We start from the raw sequence: 15,000 nt of genomic DNA, 5'->3' as shown, positions 1-15,000 counted from the left end.
CCTCGTTTATCTACCCCCGTTTATCTACCCCCCCTCGTTTATCTACCCCCGTTTATCTACCCCCGTTTATCTACCCCCCCTCGTTTATCTACCCCCGTTTATCTACCCCCCCTCGTTTATCTACCCCCCCTCGTTTATCTACCCCCGTTTATCTACCCCCCCTCGTTTATCTACCCCCGTTTATCTACCCCCCCTCGTTTATCTACCCCCCCTCGTTTATCTACCCCTGTTTATCTACCCCCCCCTCGTTTATCTACCCCCCCTCATTTATCTACCCCCGTTTATCTACCCCCCCTCGTTTATCTACCCCCGTTTATCTACCCCCCCTCGTTTATCTACCCCCGTTTATCTACCCCCCCTCATTTATCTACCCCCGTTTATCTACCCCCCCTCGTTTATCTACCCCCGTTTATCTACCCCCCCTCGTTTATCTACCCCCCCTCGTTTATCTACCCCCGTTTATCACCCCCCGTTTATCTACCCCCCCCTTTATCTACCCCCGTTTATCTACCCCCCCTCGTTTATCTACCCCCCCTCGTTTATCTACCCCCGTTTATCTACCCCCCCTCGTTTATCTACCCCCGTTTATCTACCCCCCCCCTTTATCTACCCCCGTTTATCTACCCCCCCTCGTTTATCTACCCCCCCCTTTATCTACCCCCGTTTATCTACCCCCCCCTTTATCTACCCCCGTTTATCACCCCCCCCCCCCCCCAGTGTGTCCAAGCAGCACTCAGTGATCCCCAGTCAGGTCTTTGAGCTGGCGGACTGCAGCAGCAGCTACCAGGACTTCAGCCTGACCAGAAACAACCGCTTCAGCAACAACAGCAGCAAGAACATCATCCAACCGCCGGCCGCCGTCCTGCACTTCTACAACGCTCCGCCCACTTTCAGCCAGCCACAGCTGCACCAGGTGAACTCAGACACTGGAGTTTAGGAGAGGTCAGGACACCTAGATGTGTCTGCCACTCGGGGGCGCTCTCAATCCAAACAAAAACAAAAGATGGCGTTGAGGCTCGCTGGGAATCATGGGAGAAAGTGAACAAACTGTTAAATCAATACGGACGCAGCTAGCGCTAGCTCATGTGGCAGTCTTTGATGTTGTGTCTGTCATGGCGGTTCATCATGGTGGCCGTCTGCACTTCCTGTTATAGCTATTCAATTACCAATTTCTTTGACCCTGATCACTTTTGGAAATCTTTGAGGTGATGTAAGTACTCGATTAAAAACTATTGAGCTTTGAACTTTGAGTTCGCTATTTGAACGTAAACGTTAGCATGCTATGCTACGTACTGTACCTTTAAAATGGTTCTGCTGGCTGATTGGTCAGATGTTCAGACGATGCAGCTCAAGTTCAACATGTGTGTTTCCTCTGCAGCTCTGCACTGATCACAGCGTCCCCGCCTTCATCAAGGTCAAAGTGTTTGATGCCAAACGTGAGTTCAACCAATCACACTGCAGGAGACTAACCAACCAATCACACTGCAGGAGACTAACCAACCAATCACACTGCAGGAGACTAACCAACCAATCACACTGCAGCAGACTAACCAACCAATCACACTGCAGCAGACTAACCAACCAATCACACTGCAGCAGACTAACCAACCAATCACACTGCAGGAGACTAACCAACCAATCACACTGCAGCAGACTAACCAACCAATCACACTGCAGGAGACTAACCAACCAATCACACTGCAGCAGACTAACCAACCAATCACACTGCAGCAGACTAACCAACCAATCACACTGCAGCAGACTAACCAACCAATCACACTGCAGCAGACTAACCAACCAATCACACTGCAGCAGACTAACCAACCAATCACACTGCAGGAGACTAACCAACCAATCACACTGCAGGAGACTAACCAACCAATCACACTGCAGGAGACTAACCAACCAATCACACTGCAGGAGACTAACCAACCAATCACACTGCAGGAGACTAACCAACCAATCACACTGCAGCAGACTAACCAACCAATCACACTGCAGCAGACTAACCAACTAATTTATGTTAGTGGGACACGTTTTTCAATCCATGCATCTTTCTCCTCTTCTTCTTCCTCCTCCTTCTCCTCTCCTCCTCCTCCTCTTCTCTTCCTGCTCTCCTCCTCTCTTCCTCCTCCTCCTCCTCTCCTCCTCCTCCTCCCTCTTCCTCCTCCTCCTCCTCCTCCTCCTCCTCCCTCCTCCCTCCTCTTCTCCTCCTCCTCCTCCCTCCTCCCTCTTCCTCCTCCTCTCCTCCTCCTCCCCTCCTCCTCCTCTCCTCCTCCTCCTCCTCCTCCTCCCCTCCTCCTCCTCCTCCCTCCTCCTCCTCCTCCTCCTCCCCCTCCTCCTCTCCTCCTCCTCTCCTCCTCCTCCTCCTCCTCCTCCTCCTCTCCTCCTCCCTCCTCCTCCTCCCTCCTCCTCTCCTCCTCCCTCCTCCTCCTCCTCCTCCTCCTCCTCCCCCTCCTCCTCTCCTCCTCCTCCTCCTCCTCCTCCTCCTCTCCTCCTCCTCTCCTCCTCCTCCTCTCCTCCTCCTCCTCCCTCCTCCTCCTCCTCCTCAGCCAGTTCAAAGACTCTGTCTGGTCTCCTGGAGTTTGACAGTAAGTCAGAAGCTGTGGAGGCTTTGAGCGTCTTGAACCATCAGCCGATCAGAATCCCAGGTGAGTCCTGAGCTGTGAGCTGATTGGCTGTGTGTGTGAGAGGTAACCATTAAACTACTATCAGAATCCCAGGTGAGTCCTGAGCTGTGAGCTGATTGGCTGTGTGTGTGAGAGGTAACCATTAAACTACTATCAGAATCCCAGGTGAGTCCTGAGCTGTGAGCTGATTGGCTGTGTGTGAGACAGGTAACCATTAAACTACTATCAGAAACAAGTGATGAGTGCTGGTGTGGACCAAATGATTTCAGGGACTCAAAACAGTCAAATGAATGAAAAGGTTTCTCCCTGCTTTCACCACTAGAGGTCAGGCTTCAGTCATCTTTATAAAGAGAACATGGAGCACCTTGAGACGACCTTCAGCTCGGTTTGTTTGACCCCTGCTCTCTCTCTCAGGTAGCCGTGTGGCTCTCTCTCTCTCTCAGGTAGCCGTGTGGCTCTCTCTCTCTCTCAGGTAGCCGTGTGGCTCTCTCTCTCTCTCAGGTAGCCGTGTGGCTCTCTCTCTCTCTCTCAGGTAGCCGTGTGGCTCTCTCTCTCTCTCAGGTAGCCGTGTGGCTCTCTCTCTCTCTCAGGTAGCCGTGTGGCTCTCTCTCTCTCTCTCTCTCTCTCAGGTAGCCGTGTGGCTCTCTCTCTCTCTCTCTCTCTCAGGTAGCCGTGTGGCTCTCTCTCTCTCTCAGGTAGCCGTGTGGCTCTCTCTCTCTCTCAGGTAGCCGTGTGGCTCTCTCTCTCTCTCTCTCTCTCAGGTAGCCGTGTGGCTCTCTCTCTCTCTCAGGTAGCCGTGTGGCTCTCTCTCTCTCTCAGGTAGCCGTGTGGCTCTCTCTCTCTCTCTCTCTCTCTCAGGTAGCCGTGTGGCTCTCTCTCTCTCTCAGGTAGCCGTGTGGCTCTCTCTCTCTCTCAGGTAGCCGTGTGGCTCTCTCTCTCTCTCTCTCTCAGGTAGCCGTGTGGCTCTCTCTCTCTCTCAGGTAGCCGTGTGGCTCTCTCTCTCTCTCAGGTAGCCGTGTGGCTCTCTCTCTCTCTCTCTCTCAGGTAGCCGTGTGGCTCTCTCTCTCTCTCTCAGGTAGCCGTGTGGCTCTCTCTCTCTCTCTCTCTCTCAGGTAGCCGTGTGGCTCTCTCTCTCTCTCTCTCTCTCAGGTAGCCGTGTGGCTCTCTCTCTCTCTCTCAGGTAGCCGTGTGGCTCTCTCTCTCTCTCTCTCTCTCTCAGGTAGCCGTGTGGCTCTCTCTCTCTCTCTCTCAGGTACCGTGTGGCTCTCTCTCTCTCTCTCTCAGGTAGCCGTGTGGCTCTCTCTCTCTCTCAGGTAGCCGTGTGGCTCTCTCTCTCTCAGGTAGCCGTGTGGCTCTCTCTCTCTCTCTCTCTCTCTCAGGTAGCCGTGTGGCTCTCTCTCTCTCTCTCAGTCTCTCGCTCTCTCTCTCTCTCTCTCTCTCAGGTAGCCGTGTGGCTCCTCTCTCTCTCAGGTAGCCGTGTGGCTCTCTCTCTCTCTCTCTCTCTCTCTCTCTCTCTCTCTCTCTCAGGTAGCCGTGTGGCTCTCTCTCTCTCTCAGGTAGCCGTGTGGCTCTCTCTCTCTCTCTCAGGTAGCCGTGTGGCTCTCTCTCTCTCTCTCTCAGGTAGCCGTGTGGCTCTCTCTCTCTCTCTCTCAGGTAGCCGTGTGGCTCTCTCTCTCTCTCTCTCTCTCAGGTAGCCGTGTGGCTCTCTCTCTCTCTCTCAGGTAGCCGTGTGGCTCTCTCTCTCCCTCAGGTAGCCGTGTGGCTCTCTCTCTCTCTCAGGTAGCCGTGTGGCTCTCTCTCTCTCTCTCAGGTAGCCGTGTGGCTCTCTCTCTCTCTCTCAGGTAGCCGTGTGGCTCTCTCTCTCTCTCTCTCTCTCTCTCTCAGGTAGCCGTGTGGCTCTCTCTCTCTCTCTCAGGTAGCCGTGTGGCTCTCTCTCTCTCTCTCTCTCTCTCAGGTAGCCGTGTGGCTCTCTCTCTCCCTCAGGTAGCCGTGTGGCTCTCTCTCTCTCTCTCTCTCTCTCTCTCTCTCTCAGGTAGCCGTGTGGCTCTCTCTCTCTCTCTCTCCCTCAGGTAGCCGTGTGGCTCTCTCTCTCTCTCTCTCTCTCAGGTAGCCGTGTGGCTCTCTCTCTCTCTCCCTCAGGTAGCCGTGTGGCTCTCTCTCTCTCTCTCTCTCTCTCAGGTAGCCGTGTGGCTCTCTCTCTCCCTCAGGTAGCCGTGTGGCTCTCTCTCTCTCTCTCTCTCTCTCAGGTAGCCGTGTGGCTCTCTCTCTCCCTCAGGTAGCCGTGTGGCTCTCTCTCTCTCTCTCTCTCTCTCTCTCAGGTAGCCGTGTGGCTCTCTCTCTCCCTCAGGTAGCCGTGTGGCTCTCTCTCTCTCTCTCTCTCTCAGGTAGCCGTGTGGCTCTCTCTCTCCCTCAGGTAGCCGTGTGGCTCTCTCTCTCTCTCTCTCTCTCTCAGGTAGCCGTGTGGCTCTCTCTCTCCCTCAGGTAGCCGTGTGGCTCTCTCTCTCTCTCTCTCTCTCTCCCTCAGGTAGCCGTGTGGCTCTCTCTCTCTCTCTCTCTCTCTCAGGTAGCCGTGTGGCTCTCTCTCTCCCTCAGGTAGCCGTGTGGCTCTCTCTCTCTCTCTCTCTCTCTCTCAGGTAGCCGTGTGGCTCTCTCTCTCTCTCAGGTAGCCGTGTGGCTCTCTCTCTCTCTCTCTCTCTCAGGTAGCCGTGTGGCTCTCTCTCTCTCTCAGGTAGCCGTGTGGCTCTCTCTCTCTCTCAGGTAGCCGTGTGGCTCTCTCTCTCTCTCTCTCGCTGATCATATGACTCAGCAGTTTGTGCTGGTTGTTGAATGATTGAATAGTTTGTGTGTGTTTGTGATGAGGGGGACGGAAAGTCCAGCGGACAGCTCTGGTTCCACTTCCTGTTGGGTGCAGGCTCTGTCCTCTTTGAGGGAGCCAGGTCTGTGAGTGGCGTCCTCTCTGGATGGCGAGGTCACTGTGCTCACTGTCTGATGAAACGCCATCAAAGACATCTGTTTCCTCTCTCTCTCCACAGAAAGCTCCACCCCCTTCACCCTAAAACTCTGCTTCTCCACTTCCTCACACCTATGAGCCAGTGAGCCACACACACACACACACTCACCTGAGTTTGGGGGAGGAGTCAGCAGCTCCAGACGGCGAGCTGGAGATGTGTTCACTGTCTGATGAAACTCCGGGAAAAGGAAGATATCTGTTTTATTCTGTTTTTAACAAACTGTGTTTTCAGTTATTAACGTCTGTACCTGTTGGAAATAAAAAGGTCAAAGGTCAACCATGACTCATCTTTTCTGCCTACGGAAGCCCAGAGTGCATGGTCATGAATTTCCTCGTTATCTTAATCATGAGAAAATAAGACAAACTTGCTCTTCAGGAAAACAGTCAAATGTCCGTGTGGGGCTTCCGTAGACGATCATGTTGAGTCCACAGACAAACTGCTAAACGCTGCGACAGCTGAGGGCGCCGCGACAGCTGAGGGCGCCGCGAGTGCTGTGAGCGCCGCGGGCGCTGAGGGCGCTGCGTTCATGTTCACAGGATGAAAGGGTTCAGCGTGTCACATGTTGTAAACCATGAGCAGGCTCTGCAGGACCATGAAGAAGACAAGAAGACAAAGTGTCCTTCATAAAGATGAGCGTCTTCACAGGAGGTCTTTGTGAAGATGGCGTGACAAAGATGGACGCTGAATGACTTCACATGAAGTCGGTTTAGTGCGGCGGCTCGACAACAGATGAGTCCGATGAGAACAGGAAGGAAGGACCCCAGACGAGACACTGCGCTGTGCTCAGCTGATCCTGTCTCTCCTCTGTAACGCCCTCTGAAGACGAGACAGAGGGGGGGTCACTGCGCCCCCCATTACACCTCCATGACCTTCAGACTGAAGGACAAACAACCCATGACTCACCGCTCCCTGATTAAAGGAGATGAAAGCAAAACTAACAGGGGAAACAACCCCCTGACCTGACCCTGACCTGACCCCCACACTGACCCTGACCTGACCCTGACCTGACCCTGACCTGACCCTGACCTGACCCCCACCCTGACCCCCACACTGACCCTGACCTGACCCCCACACTGACCCCCACACTGACCCTGACCTGACCCCCACACTGACCCTGACCTGACCCTGACCTGACCCCCACACTGACCCTGACCTGACCCTGACCCCCACACTGACCCTGACCTGACCTTACCCCACACTGACCCTGACCTGACCCCCGACACTGACCCTGACCTGACCCCCGCACTGACCAGCACACTGACCCTGACCTGACCCAGACACTGACCCCCACACTGACCCTGATACTGATCCTGACCTGACCCCCACCCTGACCCCCACACTGACCCTGACCTGACCCCCACACTGACCCCCACACTGACCCTGACCTGACCCTGACCTGACCCCCACACTGACCCCCACACTGACCCTGACCTGACCCCCACACTGACCCTGACCTGACCCTGACTTGACCCTGACCCCCACACTGACCCTGACCTGACCTTACCCCACACTGACCCTGACCTGACCCCCGACACTGACCCTGACCTGACCCCCGCACTGACCAGCACACTGACCCTGACCTGACCCAGACACTGACCCCCACACTGACCCTGATACTGATCCTGACCTGACCCCCACACTGACCAGCACACTGACCTCACCCCGACACTGAACCCCTCACTGACCCCGACAGTGACCCCCACACTAACCCTGTCACTGACCCTGATCCGACACTGACCCTGAGCCCCACACTGACCCCCCCCCCCCCCCCCCACCGCCCCCGACACTGAGAGGACGCTCTGTGACACACATGACGAGGAAACCAGCTCAAAGTTTGAACCTGATAACTGCTTCTACTGTTACGCTGTAAAAGTCTGTAATCCCAGCATGCACTGGGGCTGATACCGGACAGACAGTTTCAGTGTGAGACCAGAACCAGCTGACCATCTCCGTTCAGATCCATTTTCTACGGTGAGTCACAAGGATTCAGAAACAAGAGCTGACATTTATACTGAACGCAGCGTATCTAACCGTCAGAGGAGCACCTGAACGCAGCGTATCTAACAGTCAGAGGAGCCCCTGAACGCAGCATATCTAACAGTCAGAGGAGCACCTGAACGCAGCGTATCTAACTGTCAGAGGAGCCCCTGAACGCAGCGTATCTAACTGTTAGAGGAGCACCTGAACGCAGCGTATCTAACTGTCAGAGGAGCCCCTGAACGCAGCGTATCTAACTGTCAGAGGAGCCCCTGAACGCAGCGTATCTAACAGTCAGAGGAGCACCTGAACGCAGCGTATCTAACTGTCAGAGGAGCACCTGAACGCAGCATATCTAACTGTCAGAGGAGTACCTGAACGCAGCATATCTAACTGTCAGAGGAGCACCTGAACGCAGCGTATCTAACTGTAAGAGGAGCACCTGAACGCAGCGTATCTAACTGTCAGAGGAGCACCTGAACGCAGCGTATCTAACTGTCAGAGGAGCACCTGAACGCAGCGTATCTAACTGTCAGAGGAGCCCCTGAACGCATCATATCTAACTGTCAGAGGAGCACCTGAACGCAGCGTATCTAACTGTCAGAGGAGCCCCTGAACGCAGCATATCTAACTGTCAGAGGAGCCCCTGAACGCATCATATCTAACTGTCAGAGGAGCCCCTGAACGCATCATATCTAACAGTCAGAGGAGCACCTGAACGCAGCGTCTTTGATCAGGCGCTAAACATTCTGCAGTGCTGATTCAAAGAAATGAGGGAAGCTCATAAAGATTTTAAAGTGTTCCTTCTGGTAAATAAGGCCGGAACAACATTATGATATATTTTCGATATCAGTCACAGTATTTTCAGTTTATTTACATTTGTTTTCTTGTTTGAAGCGGATTTGAAAAGGGGCGGAGCTTCGGCTCAGTATTTTAGGACCGCGCGGATGAGAAAGGCGGCTTTGAATTCTGTGACGTCAGCGCATTCTGCTTGAATCAGCAGGTCAGGAAAGATGGCGGCGGAGGAAAGCAGGTTGAAACAGCGGAGTCACACAAACAGCATCTTTACGGACGGTAAGAAGAAATCTACCGACTGGTTCAGGATCGAACCGCCGCCGGAGGACTCTACCGACCCGGGTATGTCTCTGTGGCGGATTACGGAACCGTTTCAGTCGGCTAACGGGGACATGTCTCTGCGGGGTAGCGCTCCGTTTCTCCGAGTCAAACCTCCGAGTTAAACCTCCGAGTCAAACCTCCGAGTTAAACCTCCTCTGTGTCCGTCACTACAGGTTCCGAGTCAAACCTCCGAGTTAAACCTCCGAGTTAAACCTCCTCTGTGTCCGTAACTACAGGCTCCGAGTCAAACCTCCGAGTTAAACCTCCGAGTTAAACATCCGAGTTAAACCTCCGAGTTAAACCTCCTCTGTGTCCGTCACTACAGGCTCCGAGTTAAACCTCCGAGTTAAACCTCCTCTGTGTCCGTCACTACAGGCTCCGAGTTAAACCTCCGAGTTAAACCTCCGAGTTAAACCTCCTCTGTGTCCGTCACTACAGGCTCCGAGTTAAACCTCCGAGTTAAACCTCCTCTGTGTCCGTCACTACAGGTTCCGAGTCAAACCTCCGAGTTAAACCTCCTCTGTGTCCGTAACTACAGGCTCCGAGTCAAACCTCCGAGTTAAACCTCCGAGTTAAACATCCGAGTTAAACCTCCGAGTTAAACCTCCTCTGTGTCCGTCACTACAGGCTCCGAGTTAAACCTCCGAGTTAAACCTCCGAGTTAAACCTCCTCTGTGTCCGTAACTACAGGCTCCGAGTCAAACCTCCGAGTTAAACCTCCTCTGTGTCCGTCACTACAGGTTCCGAGTCAAACCTCCGAGTTAAACCTCCTCTGTGTCCGTCACTACAGGCTCCGAGTTAAACCTCCGAGTTAAACCTCCGAGTTAAACCTCCTCTGTGTCCGTAACTACAGGCTCCGAGTCAAACCTCCGAGTTAAACCTCCTCTGTGTCCGTCACTACAGGTTCCGAGTCAAACCTCCGAGTTAAACCTCCGAGTTAAACATCCGAGTTAAACCTCCTCTGTGTCCGTCACTACAGGCTCCGAGTTAAACCTCCGAGTTAAACCTCCTCTGTGTCCGTAACTACAGGCTCCGAGTTAAACCTCCGAGTTAAACCTCCTCTGTGTCCGTCACTACAGGCTCCGAGTCAAACCTCCGAGTTAAACCTCCTCTGTGTCCGTCACTACAGGCTCCGAGTTAAACCTCCGAGTTAAACCTCCTCTGTGTCCGTAACTACAGGCTCCGAGTTAAACCTCCGAGTTAAACCTCCTCTGTGTCCGTCACTACAGGCTCCGAGTCAAACCTCCGAGTTAAACCTCCTCTGTGTCCGTCACTACAGGCTCCGAGTTAAACCTCCGAGTTAAACCTCCTCTGTGTCCGTCACTACAGGCTCCGAGTTAAACCTCCGAGTTAAACCTCCTCTGTGTCCATCACTACAGGCTCCGAGTCAAACCTCCGAGTTAAACCTCCTCTGTGTCTGTCACTACAGGCTCCGAGTCAAACCTCCGAGTTAAACCTCCTCTGTGTCCGTCACTACAGGCTCCGAGTTAAACCTCCGAGTCAAACCTGCGAGTTAAACCTCCGAGTTAAACCTCTGTGTCCGTCACTACAGGCTCCGAGTTAAACCTCCGAGTCAAACCTCCGAGTTAAACCTCCTCTGTGTCCGTCACTACAGGCTCCGAGTTAAACCTCCGAGTCAAACCTCCTCTGTGTCCGTAACTACAGGCTCCGAGTTAAACCTCCGAGTTAAACCTCCTCTGTGTCCGTCACTACAGGCTCCGAGTTAAACCTCCGAGTTAAACCTCCTCTGTGTCCGTCACTACAGGCTCCGAGTTAAACCTCCGAGTCAAACCTCCGAGTTAAACCTCCTCTGTGTCCGTCACTACAGGCTCTGAGTTAAACCTCCGAGTCAAACCTGCGAGTTAAACCTCTGAGTTAAACCTCCGAGTTAAACCTCCTCTGTGTCCGTCACTACAGGCTCCGAGTTAAACCTCCGAGTTAAACCTCCTCTGTGTCCGTCACTACAGGCTCCGAGTTAAACCTCCGAGTTAAACCTCCTCTGTGTCCGTCACTACAGGCTCCGAGTTAAACCTCCGAGTTAAACCTCCGAGTTAAACCTCCTCTGTGTCCGTCACTACAGGCTCCGAGTTAAACCTCCGAGTTAAACCTCCTCTGTGTCCGTCACTACAGGCTCCGAGTTAAACCTCCGAGTTAAACCTCCTCTGTGTCCGTCACTACAGGCTCCGAGTCAAACTCTCTGAACGAAGTCTATTGGTTTTAAAGATCTGGCCCTCTGGTCTACTGGTTTTAAAGTTCTGGTCTACTGGTTTTAAAGATCTGGCCCTCTGGTCTACTGGTTTTAAAGTTCTGGTCTACTGGTTTTAAAGATCCCTGGCCCTCTGGTCTACTGGTTTTAAAGTTCTGGTCTACTGGTTTTAAAGATCCCTGGCCCCTTCTCTGAACCAAAGCTGGATTGAGTTCTTGTAATAACAAGTCACATGTCAGTGACAGAGGAGATGACCTGCTGGATGTCTCCAGCGTTGGTTTTGTTTGTGTAGCGTTTTTCTCCTTTTGTTGAATTTATTAGTTAGCGGTTAGCTGTTAGCTGTTAGCGGTTAGCTGCTATCATATGACGCTATTTACATAGTTGCTATCGTCATCCGGCTTACACTCTGCCTACCAAATAGGGCACGGGTGGCTGGGGAAACGCAAACGGGATCAGGCTTAATCGTACCAAACTGTACCGATCCGTTCCGGACTGCTGTGTGGAAAGGGGCTAAAGATCCCTGGCCCTCTGGTCTACTGGTTTCAAAGATCCCTGGCCCTCTGGTCTACTGGTTTCAAAGATCCCTGGCTCTCTGGTCTACTGGTTTCAAAGATCCCTGGCCCTCTGGTCTACTGGTTTCAAAGATCCCTGGCTCTCTGGTCTCCTGATTTGAAAGATCCCTGGCCCTCTGGTCTACTGGTTTCAAAGATCCCTGGCCCTCTGGTCTCCTGGTTTGAAAGATCCATGGCCCTCTAGTCTACTGGTTTTAAAGATCCCTGGCCCTCTGATCTACTGGTTTTAAAGATCCCTGGCCCTCTGATCTACTGGTTTTAAAGATCCCTGGCCCTCTGGTCTCCTGGTTTGAAAGATCCATGGCCCTCTGATCTACTGGTTTTAAAGATCCCTGGCCCTCTGATCTACTGGTTTTAAAGATCCCTGGCCCTCTGGTCTACTGGTTTTAAAGATCCCTGGCCCTCTGATCTACTGGTTTTAAAGATCCTTGGCCCTCTGGTCTTCTGGTTTCACGCTGTTGAAGGCTGTGTGAGAAGCCCGTCAGAGTGGTTGTGTTGTTGTTACTGCAGAGCGCTCACATGGCCCGGCGTGCAGCTCCTCGCTGACCTCAATAAAGACTCTTCTTCTTCCTGGTCCCGTGGGGCCGCCGCGGGCCGCCGCTCAGGCTCATTAGCTCAGCTGTGGGATCACGCTGCTGTCACGCTAACACGAGCTTCCTTATAAAACATGAATCTGTGCAGCTTGAGTTGTTACAACAAAGACTTCACTGTGACTAAGAACGCCAAATATGTCCGGGCAGAGACGCCACGTTCCCAGAGTCACTCGAGTGTTTCTGCTACCCTACAAGGAGACGGCGAGCAGGTGAGTACGTGTCTTTAACTCGCCACTCATCCCGTCTTGGCTGCTGGGATGCTTCACGCTGTCACTCCTCAACGCCACGTGTCATTGAACAGCCGTCAGAGCTTCACTTAGAAAACTTTATTTAACCCAGAGGCCGCGCAAACAAACACACGGATTGTCAACGACCCAATGAGTGAGCACCGTGTGGTGTCACATGGGCCACACATAACCATGATGCAAAGCCGACGCACACGGGGAAGGGAGCGAGTGGGCCGGGGATCGACCGCCACGTGGTTAACCTCAAGAACACGATCATAAACAAGAACGGGTTAGTGGATGAAGATGGAGGGTTTGAACGTTTGTTTTCAGAGCGGCGCCATGAAGCGGCGGCCGGAGGGCGTTACCTTGAACTCGGTGTACAGGACGTGGTGGCGTTAGAATCAGGATTAGATCAGCATGGGCAGTCTCTCACTCAACATGAGAATACAACGTGTTGGCGGTGCGTCGCGGTAAACCGCCTTCACGCCGCTGTGACGTCGAAGCGGTAAAGTCAAGCTAGCAGCTGATGAAACGCGATGCTGCGCTCTCCTTCAAACCTCTTTCTCTCTCTCAGGCGGGTTGAAACCAGACAAACCAACAATGACACGCCACGACGAGGAAGACGACCTGCTGGAGGAGGTGGGCGTGGCCCGGCCGGTGCAGATCGTGGTGGCCAATGAGGAGGAGCACTCGTTCTCGCTGCAAGAGGAGGCGCTGGAGCGGCTGCTGCTGCAGGAGGAGGTGCAGGACCTCAACGTGGTCGTCGTCTCCGTGGCCGGAGCTTTCCGCAAGGGCAAGTCCTTCCTGCTGGACTTCATGCTGCGCTTCATGTACAAACAGGTAAAACACAAGTCCTTCCTGCTGGACTTCATGTACAAACAGGTAAAACACAAGTCCTTCCTGCTGGACTTCATGTACAAACGGGTAAAACACAAGTCCTTCCTGCTGGACTTCATGTACAAACAGGTCAAACACAAGTCCTTCCTGCTGGACTTCATGTACAAACAGGTCAAACACAAGTCCTTCCTGCTGGACTTCATGTACAAACAGGTCAAACACAAGTCCTTCCTGCTGGACTTCATGTACAAACAGGTCAAACACAAGTCCTTCCTGCTGGACTTCATGTACAAACAGGTCAAACACAAGTCCTTCCTGCTGGACTTCATGTACAAACAGGTCAAACACAAGTCCTTCCTGCTGGACTTCATGTACAAACAGGTCAAACACAAGTCCTTCCTGCTGGACTTCATGTACAAACAGGTCAAACACAAGTCCTTCCTGCTGGACTTCATGTACAAACAGGTCAAACACAAGTCCTTCCTGCTGGACTTCATGTACAAACAGGTCAAACACAAGTCCTTCCTGCTGGACTTCATGTACAAACAGGTCAAACACAAGTCCTTCCTGCTGGACTTCATGTACAAACAGGTCAAACACAAGTCCTTCCTGCTGGACTTCATGTACAAACAGGTCAAACACAAGTCCTTCCTGCTGGACTTCATGTACAAACAGGTCAAACACAAGTCCTTCCTGCTGGACTGGACTTCACCAGCTGACGGCGTTCAGCGCCTGCAGCAGCTCTTTAGGCATTAAAAACCTGTTGTGTGTTCGACATGTTAATGGTGGGTGACTTGACCTTTGGCCTTGATAATCTACGGTATGTGGCGTGGAACAATCTGGAGGGTTACGTCCTAAAGAGGATTGTAGTTGGACACAATGTTGGCTCTGTGGGTGGTGCCCCTCCCCCCCCGGTCATATTTATGCATGAAATAAGTCCCACCCACACAGGGCAGGTCACACTGGATTGGCTTGTGTGACCCTGGGTTGACCAGGTCAGACCAGCCCTCAGACCACATACCAGGTCTGACCACGTACCAGGTCTGACTGGCCCCTCAGACCACGTACCATGTCAGACCACGTACCAGGTCAGACCGGCCCCTCAGACCACGTACCATGTCAGACCACGTACCAGGTCAGACCGGCCCCTCAGACCTCGTACCAGGTCAGACTGGTCTTGGTTATGCCCCTTTCTAAAACATAAAGAACCTCTTCGGTCGCGGTTCATGACGTGTCGACTACAGATGGGGAACAGTGCAATAACCCCGACGGCCACTTTCTGTCTCTGTCCAGTCCGACTCGTGGGTGGGCGGGGAGGAGCAGCCTCTGACCGGCTTCACCTGGCGAGGCGGCTGCGAGCGGGAGACGACGGGCATCCTGGCGTGGAGTGAAGTGTTTGTGGTTGAGAAACCAGACGGCAGCAAGGTGAGTCCACAGGAAGCCGAAAGTTCAGAATCTTTGAAGCAGCAGAAAACGATGACGCAGGTCATGTGTGTTTTTGTTTCAGGTTGCAGTTCTACTGATCGACACGCAGGGGGCGTTTGACAGCCAGTCCACCATCAAAGACTGCGCCACGCTGTTTGCTCTGAGCACCATGACCAGCTCGGTGCAGGTGAGCGATCCGTTTGGTAAATGTCCTGTGTGAGCGATCAGCTGACTGACAGGTGATCTGTTTCAGGTGTACAATCTGTCCCAGAACGTTCAGGAAGACGACCTGCAGCACCTCCAGGTCAGTCACATTTTACCCTGCTTTTATTTTGAAGGCACAGCGAGGTGGAAGTGTTAACGGATCGCTGATCGCCTGATGCTCGTTTTCACTCGACTGTTGAAC

At 53.1% G+C, this 15,000-nt stretch overlaps 2 protein-coding genes across 4 annotated transcripts in view; both read left to right on the top strand.

Annotated features, from left to right (window-relative positions):
• LOC306820205 (heterogeneous nuclear ribonucleoprotein L-like) overlaps nucleotides 1-6,050 on the top strand; it is a 13,254-nt gene extending 7,204 nt beyond the window's left edge. Inside the window, exons 10-13 of the mRNA XM_079337974.1 lie at nucleotides 718-913; nucleotides 1,379-1,436; nucleotides 2,553-2,651; nucleotides 5,663-6,050. Of these exons, the coding sequence (XP_079194100.1) occupies nucleotides 718-913; nucleotides 1,379-1,436; nucleotides 2,553-2,651; nucleotides 5,663-5,718 (409 nt within the window). The 3' untranslated portion in view covers nucleotides 5,719-6,050. The remainder of the gene's footprint in view (nucleotides 1-717; nucleotides 914-1,378; nucleotides 1,437-2,552; nucleotides 2,652-5,662) is intronic.
• A 2,504-nt stretch (nucleotides 6,051-8,554) lies between these two features.
• LOC306820204 (atlastin-2) overlaps nucleotides 8,555-15,000 on the top strand; it is a 16,196-nt gene continuing 9,750 nt past the window's right edge. For 2 of the 3 annotated variants that reach the window (XM_079337972.1, XM_079337971.1), the window contains exons 1-5: nucleotides 8,556-8,755; nucleotides 12,907-13,172; nucleotides 14,463-14,594; nucleotides 14,677-14,781; nucleotides 14,848-14,898. In XM_079337972.1, the coding sequence (XP_079194098.1) occupies nucleotides 8,632-8,755; nucleotides 12,907-13,172; nucleotides 14,463-14,594; nucleotides 14,677-14,781; nucleotides 14,848-14,898 (678 nt within the window). In that variant the 5' untranslated portion in view covers nucleotides 8,556-8,631. Of the gene's footprint in view, nucleotides 8,756-12,906; nucleotides 13,173-14,462; nucleotides 14,595-14,676; nucleotides 14,782-14,847; nucleotides 14,899-15,000 lie in introns of all 3 variants that reach the window. The other variant, XM_079337973.1, reaches the window with a different exon arrangement.

Source organism: Symphodus melops (genome assembly GCF_947650265.1).
Source record: "Symphodus melops genome assembly, chromosome: 2".
Lineage (NCBI taxonomy): Eukaryota > Metazoa > Chordata > Actinopteri > Labriformes > Labridae > Symphodus > Symphodus melops.
This window is presented reverse-complemented; position numbering and strand designations above follow the sequence as displayed.